Genomic DNA, 13,878 nt, shown 5'->3' with positions numbered 1-13,878 from the left:
GGCATTACAGGTGTGAGCCACCGTGCCCAATCAGTACATTTTTTAAGGCAATTTTAAATCTTTTTTTTTTTTTTTTTTTTTTTTTTGAGACGGAGTCTCGCTGTGTCTCCCAGGCTGGAGTGCAGTGGCGTGATCTCGGCTCACTGCAAGCTCCGCCTCCCGGGTTCACGCCATTCTCCCGCCTCAGCCTCCCAAGTAGCTGAGACTACAGGCGCCCGCCACCACGCCCGGCTAGTTTTTTGTATTTTTAGTAGAGACGGGGTTTCACCATGTTAGCCAGGATAGTCTCGATCTCCTGACCTCGTGATCCACCCGCCTCGGCCTCCCAAAGTGCTGGGATTACAGGCTTGAGCCACCGCGCCCGGCCTTAAATCTTTTTAAAAAAACTTTCACTAGGTGTTTTTTCTTATTGTAGCTGAAATAAAGTTTAAACTCCTTTTTGAGCGAGAAATGGACTTTTTTTCAGTACTGTATTTGCCTTTTCTTCCCTAGTGGTTTAACTGGGGTTTAAATCCCTTTCACTCTTTTCTTTAAATGAAAGCTTGGTTTTCTTTTTGGTTGTCTGAAATAGGTTTTTATAGTTTACAAATATAAGCAGCGGCCTTGCCTGTAGGACAGCTCCAGAGAGGCTCGTTATAGACTCGCCCAGTCATCTTTTTTCATCTGAGGAGAATCTTCTTTCAAAATTTTATTGTAGGCTGGACGTGGTGGCTCATGCCTGTAATCTCAGCACATGTGAGGCTGAAGTGGGATGATCCCTTGAGTCCAGGCATTTGAGACACTCCTGGGCAACATAATAAGACTTTGTCTCTACAAAAAGTTAAAGAATTAGCTGGTTATGGTGGCATGTACCTGTAGTTCCAGTTACTTCCTGGAGGCTGTGGTGGGAGAATCACTTGAACCCAGGAGTTCGAGGCTGCAGTGAACTAAAATTGTGCCACTGCATTCCAGCCTCGGCGACAGAGCGAGATCCCATGTCTCTAAAATATAAAAATAAAAAAAATCTAATTACGGCTGATTTCTATCATGCCTTTACCATCTGTATGTTTGGTACGCTGTTGTCTGAAGGCTAGAATGCGATGCTCTATTTCTCATCCATCTATCAGCTCCCGTGGTGTTGCCAATGGTTTATGAAATCCATCTATGCTTGGGATTCGCTATTCTGGTGTTTTGTCTCTTTTACTCCCTCGTAGGTGACACTATTTCAATTCTCCTCCTTGTGGCACCCAAGCACATCTTAAAGTCATTCCTGTTTAGCATTATAAAATAAGTTAGAAAATTCTGAGCTGTTTCTGTTTGAGTCTTCACTTCCATGATCACCTTCAAAGTAGATCTTATTCCCTACATCCTTTTTGATTGTGATACTGATGGTTTTTCAGTTTATTCCAGGGCATAATTTTTTGTCAGGTACTTATAGATATCACACATCTTTTATTATTATTTTTTCTATGCAAAACTTATCAATTAGGTTTGAGTATCCTTCCCCTTTATTTTGCTCATTAATTTTTTTTTTTTTTTTCTGGTTCTTGTTGAAATTCATTGTTTCAAACTTTTCATGCTAACAAGATCACAGAGTGGTTACAAGCTCTGGACCCAGATTTCAGAGTCTGGGTGTGAATTCTGGCTTTGCCACTGGCTAGCTGTGTGACCTTGTGTAAGCTACTTAACTTTTCTGGGCCTCAGGTATAAAATGAAGATAATAGATCCTAACTTTAGAGTTGTGAGGATTAAATTAGTTAACCCATTTATGCCTAGTGTTCCATTACTGGAATGCTGAGTTTGTGGGGGTTATTTATATCCCACTGCTCAAGGTCATCGCCAATGTCTGATTTTTCACACACAAAAATGTGCAACCTCTGGCATAAATGGGTTAATATGTGTAAGGCATATAGAACAGTGTCTGTCACTATATATGTAAATGCTAGTCATCATTACGCATTTTGTAGGTGGGTACGACCACACTGCCGGCTTCCAACTTTTCCCACAGGACCAACTGACAAATGAACTGAATAGTTGAGATTGACCACAGCTCTGTAATCAACATGGAAACTTGATGTGAGAACCAGTTGTATGTCTAACACTTCCAAATGAAGGCTGCTGTTTTCCCAAAGCTCAGCATAAAAATTTCATTGAATCACTGTAATTAGATGAAATGGTAGAAATATGTTTTGAGGTCTCTTAGAGTGTTCTAGACTAAGGATTTACACAAAAACTCTATATAATACTAAAAAAGAAAAATTCAAATGACCCATAAACATCTAAAACTATCTCCAACTTTTCTATTAATCAAAGTATTCACATTCAAACAATAAGAAGAAGATCAATTCCATATATTACATTAAATATAATAAAATGAAAAGTCGGCCAAACGTGGTGGCAGGTGACTGTAATCCCAGCACTTTGGGAGGCAGAGGGAGGTGGATCACCTGAGATCAGGAGATCAAGACCAGCCTGGTCAACAGAGTGAAACCCATCTCTACTAAAAATACAAAAAAAAAAAAAAAAATTAGCCAGGCATGGTGGCAGGCACCTGTAACCCCAGCTACTTGGGAGGCTAAGGCAAGAGAATCACTTGAACCCAGAAGGTGGAGTTTGCAGTGAGCCGAGATTGCACCACAGCACTCCAGCCTGGGCAACAGAGCAAGACTCTGTCTCAAAAAATAAAAATTAAAATGAAAAGGGGCAGGGCATGGTGGTACATACTTGTAGTTCCAGCTACTCAGGAGGCTGAGGTGGGAGGATCACCTGAGCCCAGGAGTTCGAGGCTGCAGTGAGCCATGATAGTGCCACTGAATTCCAGCCTGGGTGACAGAGTGAGACATTGCCTCAAAATAATAATCATCATCATATAAACACCTGTGAAAAGAAGGGAAAACAATAATTAATTCATTAAATGAAAAGCAATGACGATAAGGGAGATGTGATGTAGCACATTCATACACTGCTGGTGGATTTTAAATAGGGATAAACTTTTAAGGCAATATGTGTACAAAAAGCCAACTTTTTCATAGTCTTTGGACCAATAATTCCATATCTACGCATCTACTCTAAAGAAATAATGCAAAATTGGTGTGTTAGTTGCAAATATTTAATAACACTATGTGTAAAAATGAAGAATTTAAAACGACCTACTAGGCATCATGAGACTTACATTGTAAGACTAATGGGGCTTATTAAAGAAGTACTATTGGCTGAGCGCAGTGGCTCACACCTGTAATCCCAGCACTTTAGGAGGCTGAGGCAGGCAGATCACAAGGTCAGGAGTTTGAGACCAGCCTGGCCAACATGACGAAACCTCGTCTCTACTAAAAATACAAAAATTAGCCGGGCGTGGTGGCAGGTGCCTGTAGTCCCAGCTACTCAAGAGGCTGAGGCAGGAGAATCACTTGAACCCGGGAGGTGGAGGTTACAGTGAGCTGAGGTCACACCACTGCACTCCAGCCTGGGTAACAGAGCAAGACTCCATCTCAAAAAAAAAAAAAGTACTATTATGACCCTCTGATATTTGTTGAAGGAAAGAAATCTTAAATTCCATTAAAATGACATTTACTTAGTAAATTGCTTACGAAGGTATGCTTAAGTGAAAAAGTCAGATACAAAAATTATATGATGCAAGTGTATTTTTAAATACTTAGGAGAAACACGAAGAAAATATGATTTCTATGTTAACAGTGTTTGCTCTTTGGTTGTCAGGTTATAGGTAATTTTTTAAAATCTTGCTTTAAAAACTACTTTTTTGTATTTTCATATGTTCTAGGAAGAATAAATCCCCCTTTGCGATTTGACAGGAAGGAGAAGGAATTTGCCAGATGATGGTAGAATTTTTGAAATACAGAGAAGAATAAGCAGGGAAATTGACAACAGCCTAGGAGCCGAGTGAACCCATCTGCCACTGAAAACCAGGATAGTCTGAGATAGGGCACCTGACTTTTGCCAGGAGATAGAAAATGCTTTAGAAAGTATTAATAAGGGTGTAGTGGGGAGTAGGCAGGAAGGGGGATGGTTAATAGGCACAAAAAAAAAAAATCTAGAAAAAATGAATAATCAACCCAATGAGAGAACAAAAAGAAAAAGAAAAGGAAAAGAAAGAATAAGACCTAGTATTTGATAGCACAACGGGGTGACTATAGTCAGTAATAATTTAATTGTACATTTAAAAATAACTAAAAGAGTATAATTGAATCATTTGTAACACAAAGGATAAATGCTTGATGTGTGATACCCCATTTGCCCTGATGTCATTATTATGCATTGCATGCCTATATCAAAATATCTCCTGTACCCCATAAATATATATACCTATGTGCCCATAAAAATTAAACATTAAAAAACAATGTTTAAGTATAAACTACTGAATACAAGTAAGGTATGACAACTAAGTTGTTATGATTGAATACCTAAAATATTTTTAATGACTGTATAAATGGAGGGTTTTACCTCTGGATTTATTTTATTTTATTTTATTTTTTTTTTTTGAGACAGGGTCTCACTCGGTTGCCCAGGCTGGAGTGCAGTGGGGCAATCATGGCTCACTGCAGCCTCAACCTCCTATGGCTCAAATGATCCTCGCACCTCAGCCTCCCGAGTAGTTGGGACTACGGGCACGTGCCACCATGCCTGGCTAATTTTTGTACTTTTTGTAGAGATGGGGCTTCACCATGTTGTCCAGGCTGGTCTCAAGCAATCCACCCATCTGGGCCTCCCAAAGTGCCAGGATTACAGGTGTGACCCACCACGCCTGGCCAGGTTTTACTTTTACTTCCTTTATCTTTTCTTCTACTTTTCTTTTCTCTCTCTCTCTCTTTCTTTTCTTTTCTTTTCTTTCTTTTGACAGGGTCTCACTCTGTCACCCAGGCTGGAGTGCAGTGGCATGACCCTAGCTCACCATAACCTTGACCTCCTGGGTACAAGCCATCCTCCTGCCTCAGCCTGCCAAGTAGCTGGGACAACAGGTGTGTGCCATCACGTCCAGCTAATTTTTGTATTTTCAGTAGAGACAGGGTTTCGCCATGTTGCCCAGGCTGGTCTCAAACGCCTGAGCTCAAGCGATCCACCTGCCTCAGCCTCCCAAAGTGCTGGGATTACAGGAGTGAGCCACCGTGCCTGGCCAACTTTTATTATTTGCTACAACAATTAAAATGAACAAGGAGAGAAAAGCAAAAAATTTCCTAGCTCTCTTGGGAATTAATAAATGAGCTCTCAGAGAATTTTTGTGACTCGCCACTTCTCTGACGTTTCAGATGACAGGCTTGTGCACTTAGGGCAAAGACTTCTTGTCCAACAGTCCCCTTAAATAGGTAGGCCACCTAGATCATAGAAACCAGACAGCTAGTTGTAACATTTGGGTTGTGATGGGATGTTTTAACTACTACTTGGGTCTATCATGGTTCTAGAAATTTAAAGGCACAAAATCACCAGCTATAACTTGTAATGAAGGAAACTATCAAAAACAATGAATTCTAAGAAAACGTTTCTTCTTTAAAATGTTTGGAGTACTTTCTGTAAATCAAGTTGGTTTTCAACTATAATGATTATTTTCCGGAGAGTGAAAAGGAAGTTTAAGAGGTGTTGTGCACCATGATTTAGATCAGAACGCCATCATAGGGAAGACTTTAATCAGCTTTGCTGCCTCCTTTCAGTCTAGGGTTTTATCTGTAGCTTCCACAAGGGGCAGGGATTTCCACTGTTGCTATTTGTAAATGATGCCCCAGGGAGGCATTATGGAAAAGATCACGTTCCTTTGGGGTTGTTCACTGTGACTGTGGCCAAAGGATTCTTTCCACTTACCCACCCGGATGGAATTTGGGGCAGCTTAGCAGCCTGGGCACTGAGACGATAAAGTATAAAACACTGAATTTCTATGTGTCAATGTGATTTGAGCTTTGCTCTTCATTTTTGATTATGCAATTAATCACATCCATGACTGTCTGAGCCTAGTGCTCCAAGGGCAGATACTTTCTTATGATTTTATTCCTAAATACTTTATCCAATTTAAAAGAAATCCACGGTGTGAATCTTTAGCCTAGAAAAATCAACATTCATTCTGCCAACAAATTGGTACATCGAATAACTAATTACTGAGTTTTGAATTTTATGATACTGCAGGAGTTCGACCAAGATGGTGACTGCAGTCGTTCCACACCGGTTAGTGAAGAAGAAGATCCCAGTGGTGGCAGACAGGACTGGCAACCCAGGACAGAAGGTATCGGGCTTCAGTCCTTAATGTGTTTACAAAGATAACATGATCATATGGGCTTCCCTTCAATTTCAGAAGCGCTCATTGTAGAAGTTTGAACAAAACACACTGGGGCCTATGGGAAGGTGGAGGGAGTGGAGGAGGGAGAGGATCAGGAAAATAACTAATGGGTACTAGGCTAAATACCTGGGTGATGAAATAATCTGTACAACAAACCCCATGATATACATTTACCTATGGAACAAACCTGCACTTGTACCCCTGAGCTTAACTCCTGCAATAAAAGTTTAAAAAATAATAATAAATAAGTTTGAAAACACAGAAGAAGCCCGAAGAAGAAGAAAACCACTCATGATACTACCTTTTGGTCCACATCTGAATCAGTGAGTCTAGGCAACTTGACTGTCCAGAATAGACAATGCTCTCTGGCTCTTTCATTCCACCTCACTCCAGCTCAGCCAAGCCGTTCCCTGTCCCTTCCTTTTTGTCTGATAACATCCCTTCCCCATTTTCTTCCTCTCAGAATCTTCCAGCAGCTTCAGTGATCGGTTCCCTTCCAGAGCCACACATGTCTCCATCAGCTGTTGTCCCTGAGGGGAAGGTGGGGGAATGAACAAGGCATGAAAGTCCCCAAGTCTCGGTCTTTTATTTACAAGGCCATAAGTCTGGAATCTTCCAGAACACCACCCATTTCAAACATGTTATCCTGTCAGACCGTAAGTGCCCTTGCACTTAACAGACCACAAAGTATTTGCAGATCCTCTCCTCAGAACATAGTTGCCACGGCTATCCCATTTGTCTGTCAGCTATCCATAACCTTCTTAAAGTAAATGTTTATTTGAACTGCTGCAATTTCTCCTGGGCAATTTTCTGGCTTCTATTTCTAACACTCCAGGGAAGCCGCCCTCTTTGATGCTCGTTTTTCTCATCCCTTTGCACCTCCCAGAAGGCTGCAGCTCTCCCGAGTAGCGTCTCCCGGGAGGTGGTGCGATGGTGCCCTCTCCTGGGCAGCCGCCTGCCTTGCTCACGCCCACTGGAATCTTCCCTCCCTAGGCCAAGGGCCGAGAGTAATTTAGTAACCGTTAAAATTGTGAACACCATTAAGCCTGAAAGAGCTAACGAAAGAAAATAAATCCCGAAACCCTTCAGAACGGTCTTTGCAGTCCTCCTTCGACTTTCATAGACTTCAAAGCCAAGCTCTTAGAAGCCTGGTGGTGTCCCAAGCGCCTTCCAGGAGGTTCAATATTTCATTTATTCTGCTCAATTTGGAGATAACTCACCATTTGGGATGTTAGTCATTCTTTTAAACTTGATTTGCAATATTTTTAGTTTTCATATGGGAGCCATAATACTTATGAGGCATCTCCACTAAGTTATTTCAGTTTTAAGCTTTTAACAACTTGAGTTACACATTTGGAAGAAGCAATTCTCTTCCTGATAAAATTTCATGTCACAGTTGGTAGAGACTTCAGTTGAGCTAGCTACTCTTTCTAGTCACAAATTCTGAAATAAAAGTGTTTTGGATATTATTGTGCATTATATTCATTTTAAATATTGGTTTAAATCTCTTTAAATGGGCTGGGTGCTGTGGCTTGGGCCTGTAATCCCAGCACTTTGGGAGGCCAAGGTGGGCAGATCACCTGAGGTCAGGAGTTCAAGACCAGCCTGGACAACATGGTGAAACCCCATCTCTACTAAAAACACAAAATTAACCGGGCATGGTGGCACGCACCCGTAATCCCAGCTACTTGGGAGGCTGAGGCAGAAGAATCGTTTGAACCCGGGAGGCGGAGGTGGCAGTGAGCCGAGATCGTGCCGTTGCACTCCAGCCTGGGTGACAGAGTGAGACTCAGTCTCAAAACAAACAAACACAAACAAACACTATTTTCTGAGAACATAACAGACACAAATCTTGTAGACTAGAAATTGAGCCTATAAATTTACTCTTTTCGTGAATGAACAAGAGAACCTATTCCCTAAAACTAATGGGCTTAAAAATATTTTAATACAGTATAAATTCACCAGGATTTGTAGTTGCAGGTATACAAGAACCTACGCTTGGTTGGGTTAAAAAGGAAGGGAAATTTGAAAGCTATTAGGAAGTTCATATACCATTGAGAAACTAGAGGAGAGGAACTTTCTTGGTCCACTCATGCTGCCAAAACAAAATACCATAGACTGGGGGGCTTCAACAGCAGACATTTATTTTCTCACAGTTCTTAAGAATGGGAAGTCCAAGATCAAGATTCTAGCAGGGATGGGTTTCTGGTGAGGGCTCTCTTCCTCGTTGCAGATGGCGGTCTGTCCCCATGTGGTCTTTCCTCTGTGCACACACAGGCAGAGCACAAGTGAGTGAGCTCTCTTCTTAGAAGGACACAAATCCAACTGGATCAGGGCCCCACCCTTGACACCTCATGTAACCTTCATTTCTTCCTTAGAGGCCCCGTCTCCAAATAAGCCACACTTAGGGGTTAGGACTTCAACGTATGAATTTGCGGTGGGGGACACAAACATTCAAAACATCCAGTCCATAACAGGAAGGCTCTAGATTGGATTGTCAGGAAGAATTCCCATAAATGCATTTCAAAACTGGCTGCTGCTGACCCCCAAATCATGCCACCTCTGCCATAACCAAAGAGCCGCTCCCACTATCAATGTAAGAATCTCCTCCCTCTGCTGGTACCCCCATCAGCACACAGGATGCCTGCAGCTTATCTTTTTTCATGTAACTCACATACTTCAGTCTCTCAAGTAAGCTTTCTGAATCTAGCAGCGCAGAAGGCTGGAAATACAGTTGGTTTTTTTTTTTTTAAGTCTGTGTTGAGCTTCACAATTTAGGAAATCATCAAAACGTGAAGATGGCATCAAAATATTTTGAATCTCCATGCTCACAATCCAGACAGATATGCACATTCATTTAAATAGAACAAGGACCCAATTGATATATGCACCTATTAAGTACCCACGAAAATGTAACAAATGAAATAAGGAGAACAAACAGGAAAGTGAGGCTTTTCTGGAGAAAATAATTTTTCTTTATTGAAATCAGCTAGGCTGGGCCAGATTCTAAGTTTTTATTTTAATAATGGCTTTGACACTAACAACAACAAATTAATGATCATTTTCTGACTGGTTATGAATGTCATTTTCGCCTCTTCTATAAAGAAAATATATTCGTGGCTATGTTGAAATGTTGCCTTTTAATTTCTCTCTAAGGTAATATTTTCTGATAGGGTTAATTGACCCTCATTATGTGAAAAATGCGCTTAGATAAGAGCAAGTGTTTTGTTTTTACCTGTGACAATGCATCCTCTTCCCTGGCCTACTGGGTAGCTCGAGAGGCCTTATCCATAGCAACCTCAGCAACTCACAGTATTCAAGAGGCAGAACAAAGAGAACATTTGTATGTTTCTAGAGGACTTCAGAATCAGTGCATTCTATAATCTTTTTTCCAATTTAGGACCAACAATTAGGACAGTGGCCCTTAGCTCTTAACAATATCTTGAAAGGCAGGTAGGTCTTCTCTTACATGTCTCTTACATGTGCTCTTACATATTATATCTTTGTTTCTTGGTTTGAAAAAGAAGTCAGCTGATGAACAGATTTTAAGCACATTAAATTTGTTTGAAAGCATTCTGGATCTATTAATTCTTGACAACTGCAAAAGTACAGTTGTTCTTAAATATGGTTCACGTGAATACAGTCAGTTTTCTAATTTTCACAGCAAAGAACTAAATACATTTAGCTTTTGTGCCAGAACATTCTTTTCACTGACAGTTTAGTTATTAGGAATGTATGCTGTATGGTTTTCTCACTCTAACATGTCAGCTAGGTGTTTGCACTCAAGGATGACTACCAAAATGTTGTGAAAGACATCTGTCTTCCTTTCAAGTAGGAGAATGACCTTGAGCATGTCATGCAAACTCATTGCTATCAGTTTCTTTGTCTCTAAAATGAAAGGCTTGGATTAGGTGACCTCTAAGTTCCTTCCAGCTCAATAATTCCAAGCCTCTCATTTTGTGCTACATAGTGTGGTGATAGGCTCTTTGAAAACTGAAAAAACAATGGACCATTCCAAGGAAACTTCATTTTTAGACAAGCGTTTCATGCAATTGTATAGTATTAGAAAACATGCAATCAAGTTGTCTTATTTGAGAAAAGTTAAGAAAACCAAAGCTAGCTACATTTTTATGGTAGCACAACACACAATATTGGATGAAAATGATAGTAAACACTATTATCATTTGCCTGATGGTAAACAAAACTTTTCCTTTTGGAATTTTTTACTGTTTTTTTTTTTTTAATGTACTTGTTTCGTTAAATGGCACAGGTATAAAAATTGAACAACAAAAATGCTTTCACTATGGTAGCTCCTATGTATTACAAACAAATATATCCAAAGTCTTTTAAAATAACAAAAATCTACTAATTTAGATAATGGTGACAGCTATTAAGCAACTTTCCCAACGTCACCCAGGAAGTGGCAGAGAAGGGATGTCTGGTTCACACTCTAAGCTTATCCTCCCCGTGATATTCCTTCCCCAGCCTTCAGTTAGTGGAGCTCATACAGCCATTGCTCCTCCAGGCACATGCAGATTGAGTGAATAAATGGCTCTGACAGATAAATGGGTAGAAATGACTACCGGGACAAGCATTGCGTCTTCCTGGAAGGACACTTCTCTCTGCTCCCACATCACCACTTGCTTCCATCACAGTGCTTATCTCACTGCATTCTGTATTTTCTTATCAGCTCTGCTAGGGCCTCAGCTGCATCTTGTTTATTTCCCTGTTTTCAGCACAAAGTGCTGGTCTTGGCATATGCTTAATAAAAGTTTGTTAAATGAAAAAAAGGAATGAATGAACACACCTTAAAGAACAGGCAATGTTAGAGTCGTTTACACTAGTTTTTTACATAAATTTGCTTGACATCTTATATTGTGAGCAAGCACGTATTCTGTAAGTTGGAACTTTCTCTCTTAAGGGTTATTCTGGGAATTATTTCATGGAACGACCAAAATTACAAATACAAGCAAACATCTTTGGTGTTACATAAATGATCGCATTGAATCCTCACAATAGTGCTGGGAGATAGGTGCCATTACACTTTATAGAAGGTGGTCCTGTTTTCTTCATCCTGGGGACAACATAGCTTGTTATAAAACTTTATTTCACGTCTGTAAAATATTATTATATGGTGTTTTGCTCTTTAAGCATTTATTTAGGATCTATCATATTCTGAACAGGAAAGATACAAAGATGGCTAAACCTCAGCCCCTGGTTAATGTCCATTTTGTAATTATTAAGAAGAGATTAGCCAAACAAATAAAGTATGTCTCCCGCTTTCCACTAGAATTCATTACTTTCTTCCTTCTACTACTGTGATATGTTTCTATAGGTGTTGAGATCACTGTGACTTTTCCAAGAGATGTCAGTCCTCCCCAAGAAATGAGCCAAGAAGACTTAAAAGAAAGGAAGTAAGGAATATTCTTTGAATTATCAGATTTGAAATGAAGTATGAAGCAATGATACTCATGTGGCAACCTACATTATTAGTAATTCAATCCATAATAATGCTTAAAAGTAGAGGTCACAATAAAGAGTACGTGGCAGAGGCCAGATCATAAACACTTTGGCTATGTGGGCCATATGGTCTCTGTTGCAATGATTCAAATCTGCAACTGTCATTTGAATGCAGCAATAGATAATTTGTAAACAAAGGAGTGTGGCTGTGATCCAATTAAAGCTACAGAAAAAGGATGAAGGCTGGATTTGGCCCCTGGGCTGTAGTTTGCTGACCCTACTGCAGGGCAGAGCTACTTAGAATATGGTTCTGCGGTCCTGTTACCAGTCCATGGTAAGGTCAGGACAGGCTGTGAGGGTGACCATTAAAAAAGTTACAAAGCAATTTGGCAAATAACTTACGTTCATTGATAGGGTAGTAAAAAAAATTGAGGCTTATTTTTTGCATGTCTTTTATTTTTCTTCCCTTTTTATGGCAATTCACTTATATTTTACAAAAGTATCAGTTCACAATGATTGGAAAATTTAAATGCCAGTTCTTCATCAAAGATAGTTTGAGAAGCACTGGGCTAGTCAGTGCCTGTGGAGTTAAAAAGGTGCATCCCCCATTCCTGCCCTTGGTCTCTGATTTCTCTGTGCAAGGAAATGGTGATTGGGAAAATGAGAGTGAGCTGAAACCTAATCCATCCAGGCGAAGGTACAGAGGGCTGAGGAGGCCGAGAGGAGTTGATGGGTGGAGATGTCTTACCCTCTCAGGATTCAGCCTTGCCTTTCAGCTGCACCATTTGGAAATAGTTCTTCAAACTTTCTAGTGATGTCAGGCTGGACTGAGAACTGGAGATTCAGAAGATGTGGCAACCGAGTTTTAAATAAAACATTTCCCTCCCCCTTTAGTGAGATAACCTCATCGCATCAAGAATGGGCACAAGCACATGCAGTTTCTCATCCAAATGAAATTGAGATGGTGGAGCTCAGGACAAACACGCTGACCATGCGGCCCTTACTTTTGCAAAAAGAGGAAAGTTCCAGGGAGCTCTGCGATGTGAACTTGGGCTTTTTGCTGCCGAGATCTTGTTTAGAACCAAACATTTCCAAGTCTGTAACCAGAGAAGATGCTCCTCATTTTCTGAAGGAGCAGCAAAGAAAATCTGAAGGTAAGTTGAACATTGAATTCCACAGTGAGTCCTTTCGGTCAACAAATATTTATGTATTGTGCCAGGCACTGTTCTAAATGCTGGAGATATAGCAGTAAACATATCAGACAATAACCCCAGCCCTTGTGTAATTTACATTCCTGGGGGCCATGGGGGTGCTGGGCAGACAATAAACTAGTAAACAAGTAAAATGAAGGATGGCATAATGTTCCAGCAGAAAGAACACTATATGTGCAAATGTTTACATATTTGTTCAAGGAATAGAAGACAAATATTTTGAGAATATCTTATTGTTTAGATTATTTCATTGATTATTTCTTTAAACACTTCAGAAGTTATTTTATAAACTATATTTGATAATTTCAGTTAACAATATGCTACTGATTTGCACTATGGTTGACTTTTTTTCTTGAGTGTTTGAAAATCTTCATTGTGAGCTCATATTTGGTTGATGTTTATCTGTGAGAATCTTGGGGGCCCATGCTGTGGATGCCTTTGGCCAGAAGTATTGAGTTTACTTCTACCAGGTCCCAGGGTCATTATGGACTTGAGTCTACTTTAGCCTTATTCCTGGATCCCCAAGTTAATGTGCAAGTCTAAGAGCCAACTTCCACCTATATTGAGCCCAAGATTCATTTGTTAGATAGCAGCACTGATGCCAGCATTTCCCCTTGTAGCAACATTGTCTTTGGTATTTGCTTACCACTGTCCTCAACCAACCAGCCAAAACCACCAGGAACAACCTTATAATCCAACAAGTTATATTCATTGATTTGTCACAATGAGGGAGACTGCATGCTAGCGGAGCTGTGAGGCATCTTACCAAATAAAAAAAAAAAAAGAAAGAATAATTATCATGGGATTTTAAGAGAAGGATACATTTTAAGTGAAATTTAAATGAAGCAGTGCTTAAATTATTTATTTATTTATGAGACGGAGTCTCGCTCTGTCGCCAGGCTGGAGCGCAGTGGCGTGATCTCAGCTCACTGCAACATCTGCCTCCCAGGT

At 40.2% G+C, this 13,878-nt stretch overlaps 1 protein-coding gene across 1 annotated transcript in view; it reads left to right on the top strand.

Annotated features, from left to right (window-relative positions):
* Window positions 1-13,878, top strand: part of MAP3K19 (mitogen-activated protein kinase kinase kinase 19) — a 60,582-nt gene that overhangs the window by 13,411 nt on the left and 33,293 nt on the right. Inside the window, 3 exon segments of the mRNA XM_025404803.1 lie at window positions 6,106-6,202; window positions 11,592-11,670; window positions 12,611-12,870. Coding sequence (XP_025260588.1) covers window positions 6,106-6,202; window positions 11,592-11,670; window positions 12,611-12,870 — 436 coding nt within the window.

The sequence above is a fragment of the Theropithecus gelada genome, chromosome 12, assembly GCF_003255815.1.
Source record: "Theropithecus gelada isolate Dixy chromosome 12, Tgel_1.0, whole genome shotgun sequence".
Classification (NCBI taxonomy): Eukaryota; Metazoa; Chordata; class Mammalia; order Primates; family Cercopithecidae; genus Theropithecus; species Theropithecus gelada.
This window is presented reverse-complemented; position numbering and strand designations above follow the sequence as displayed.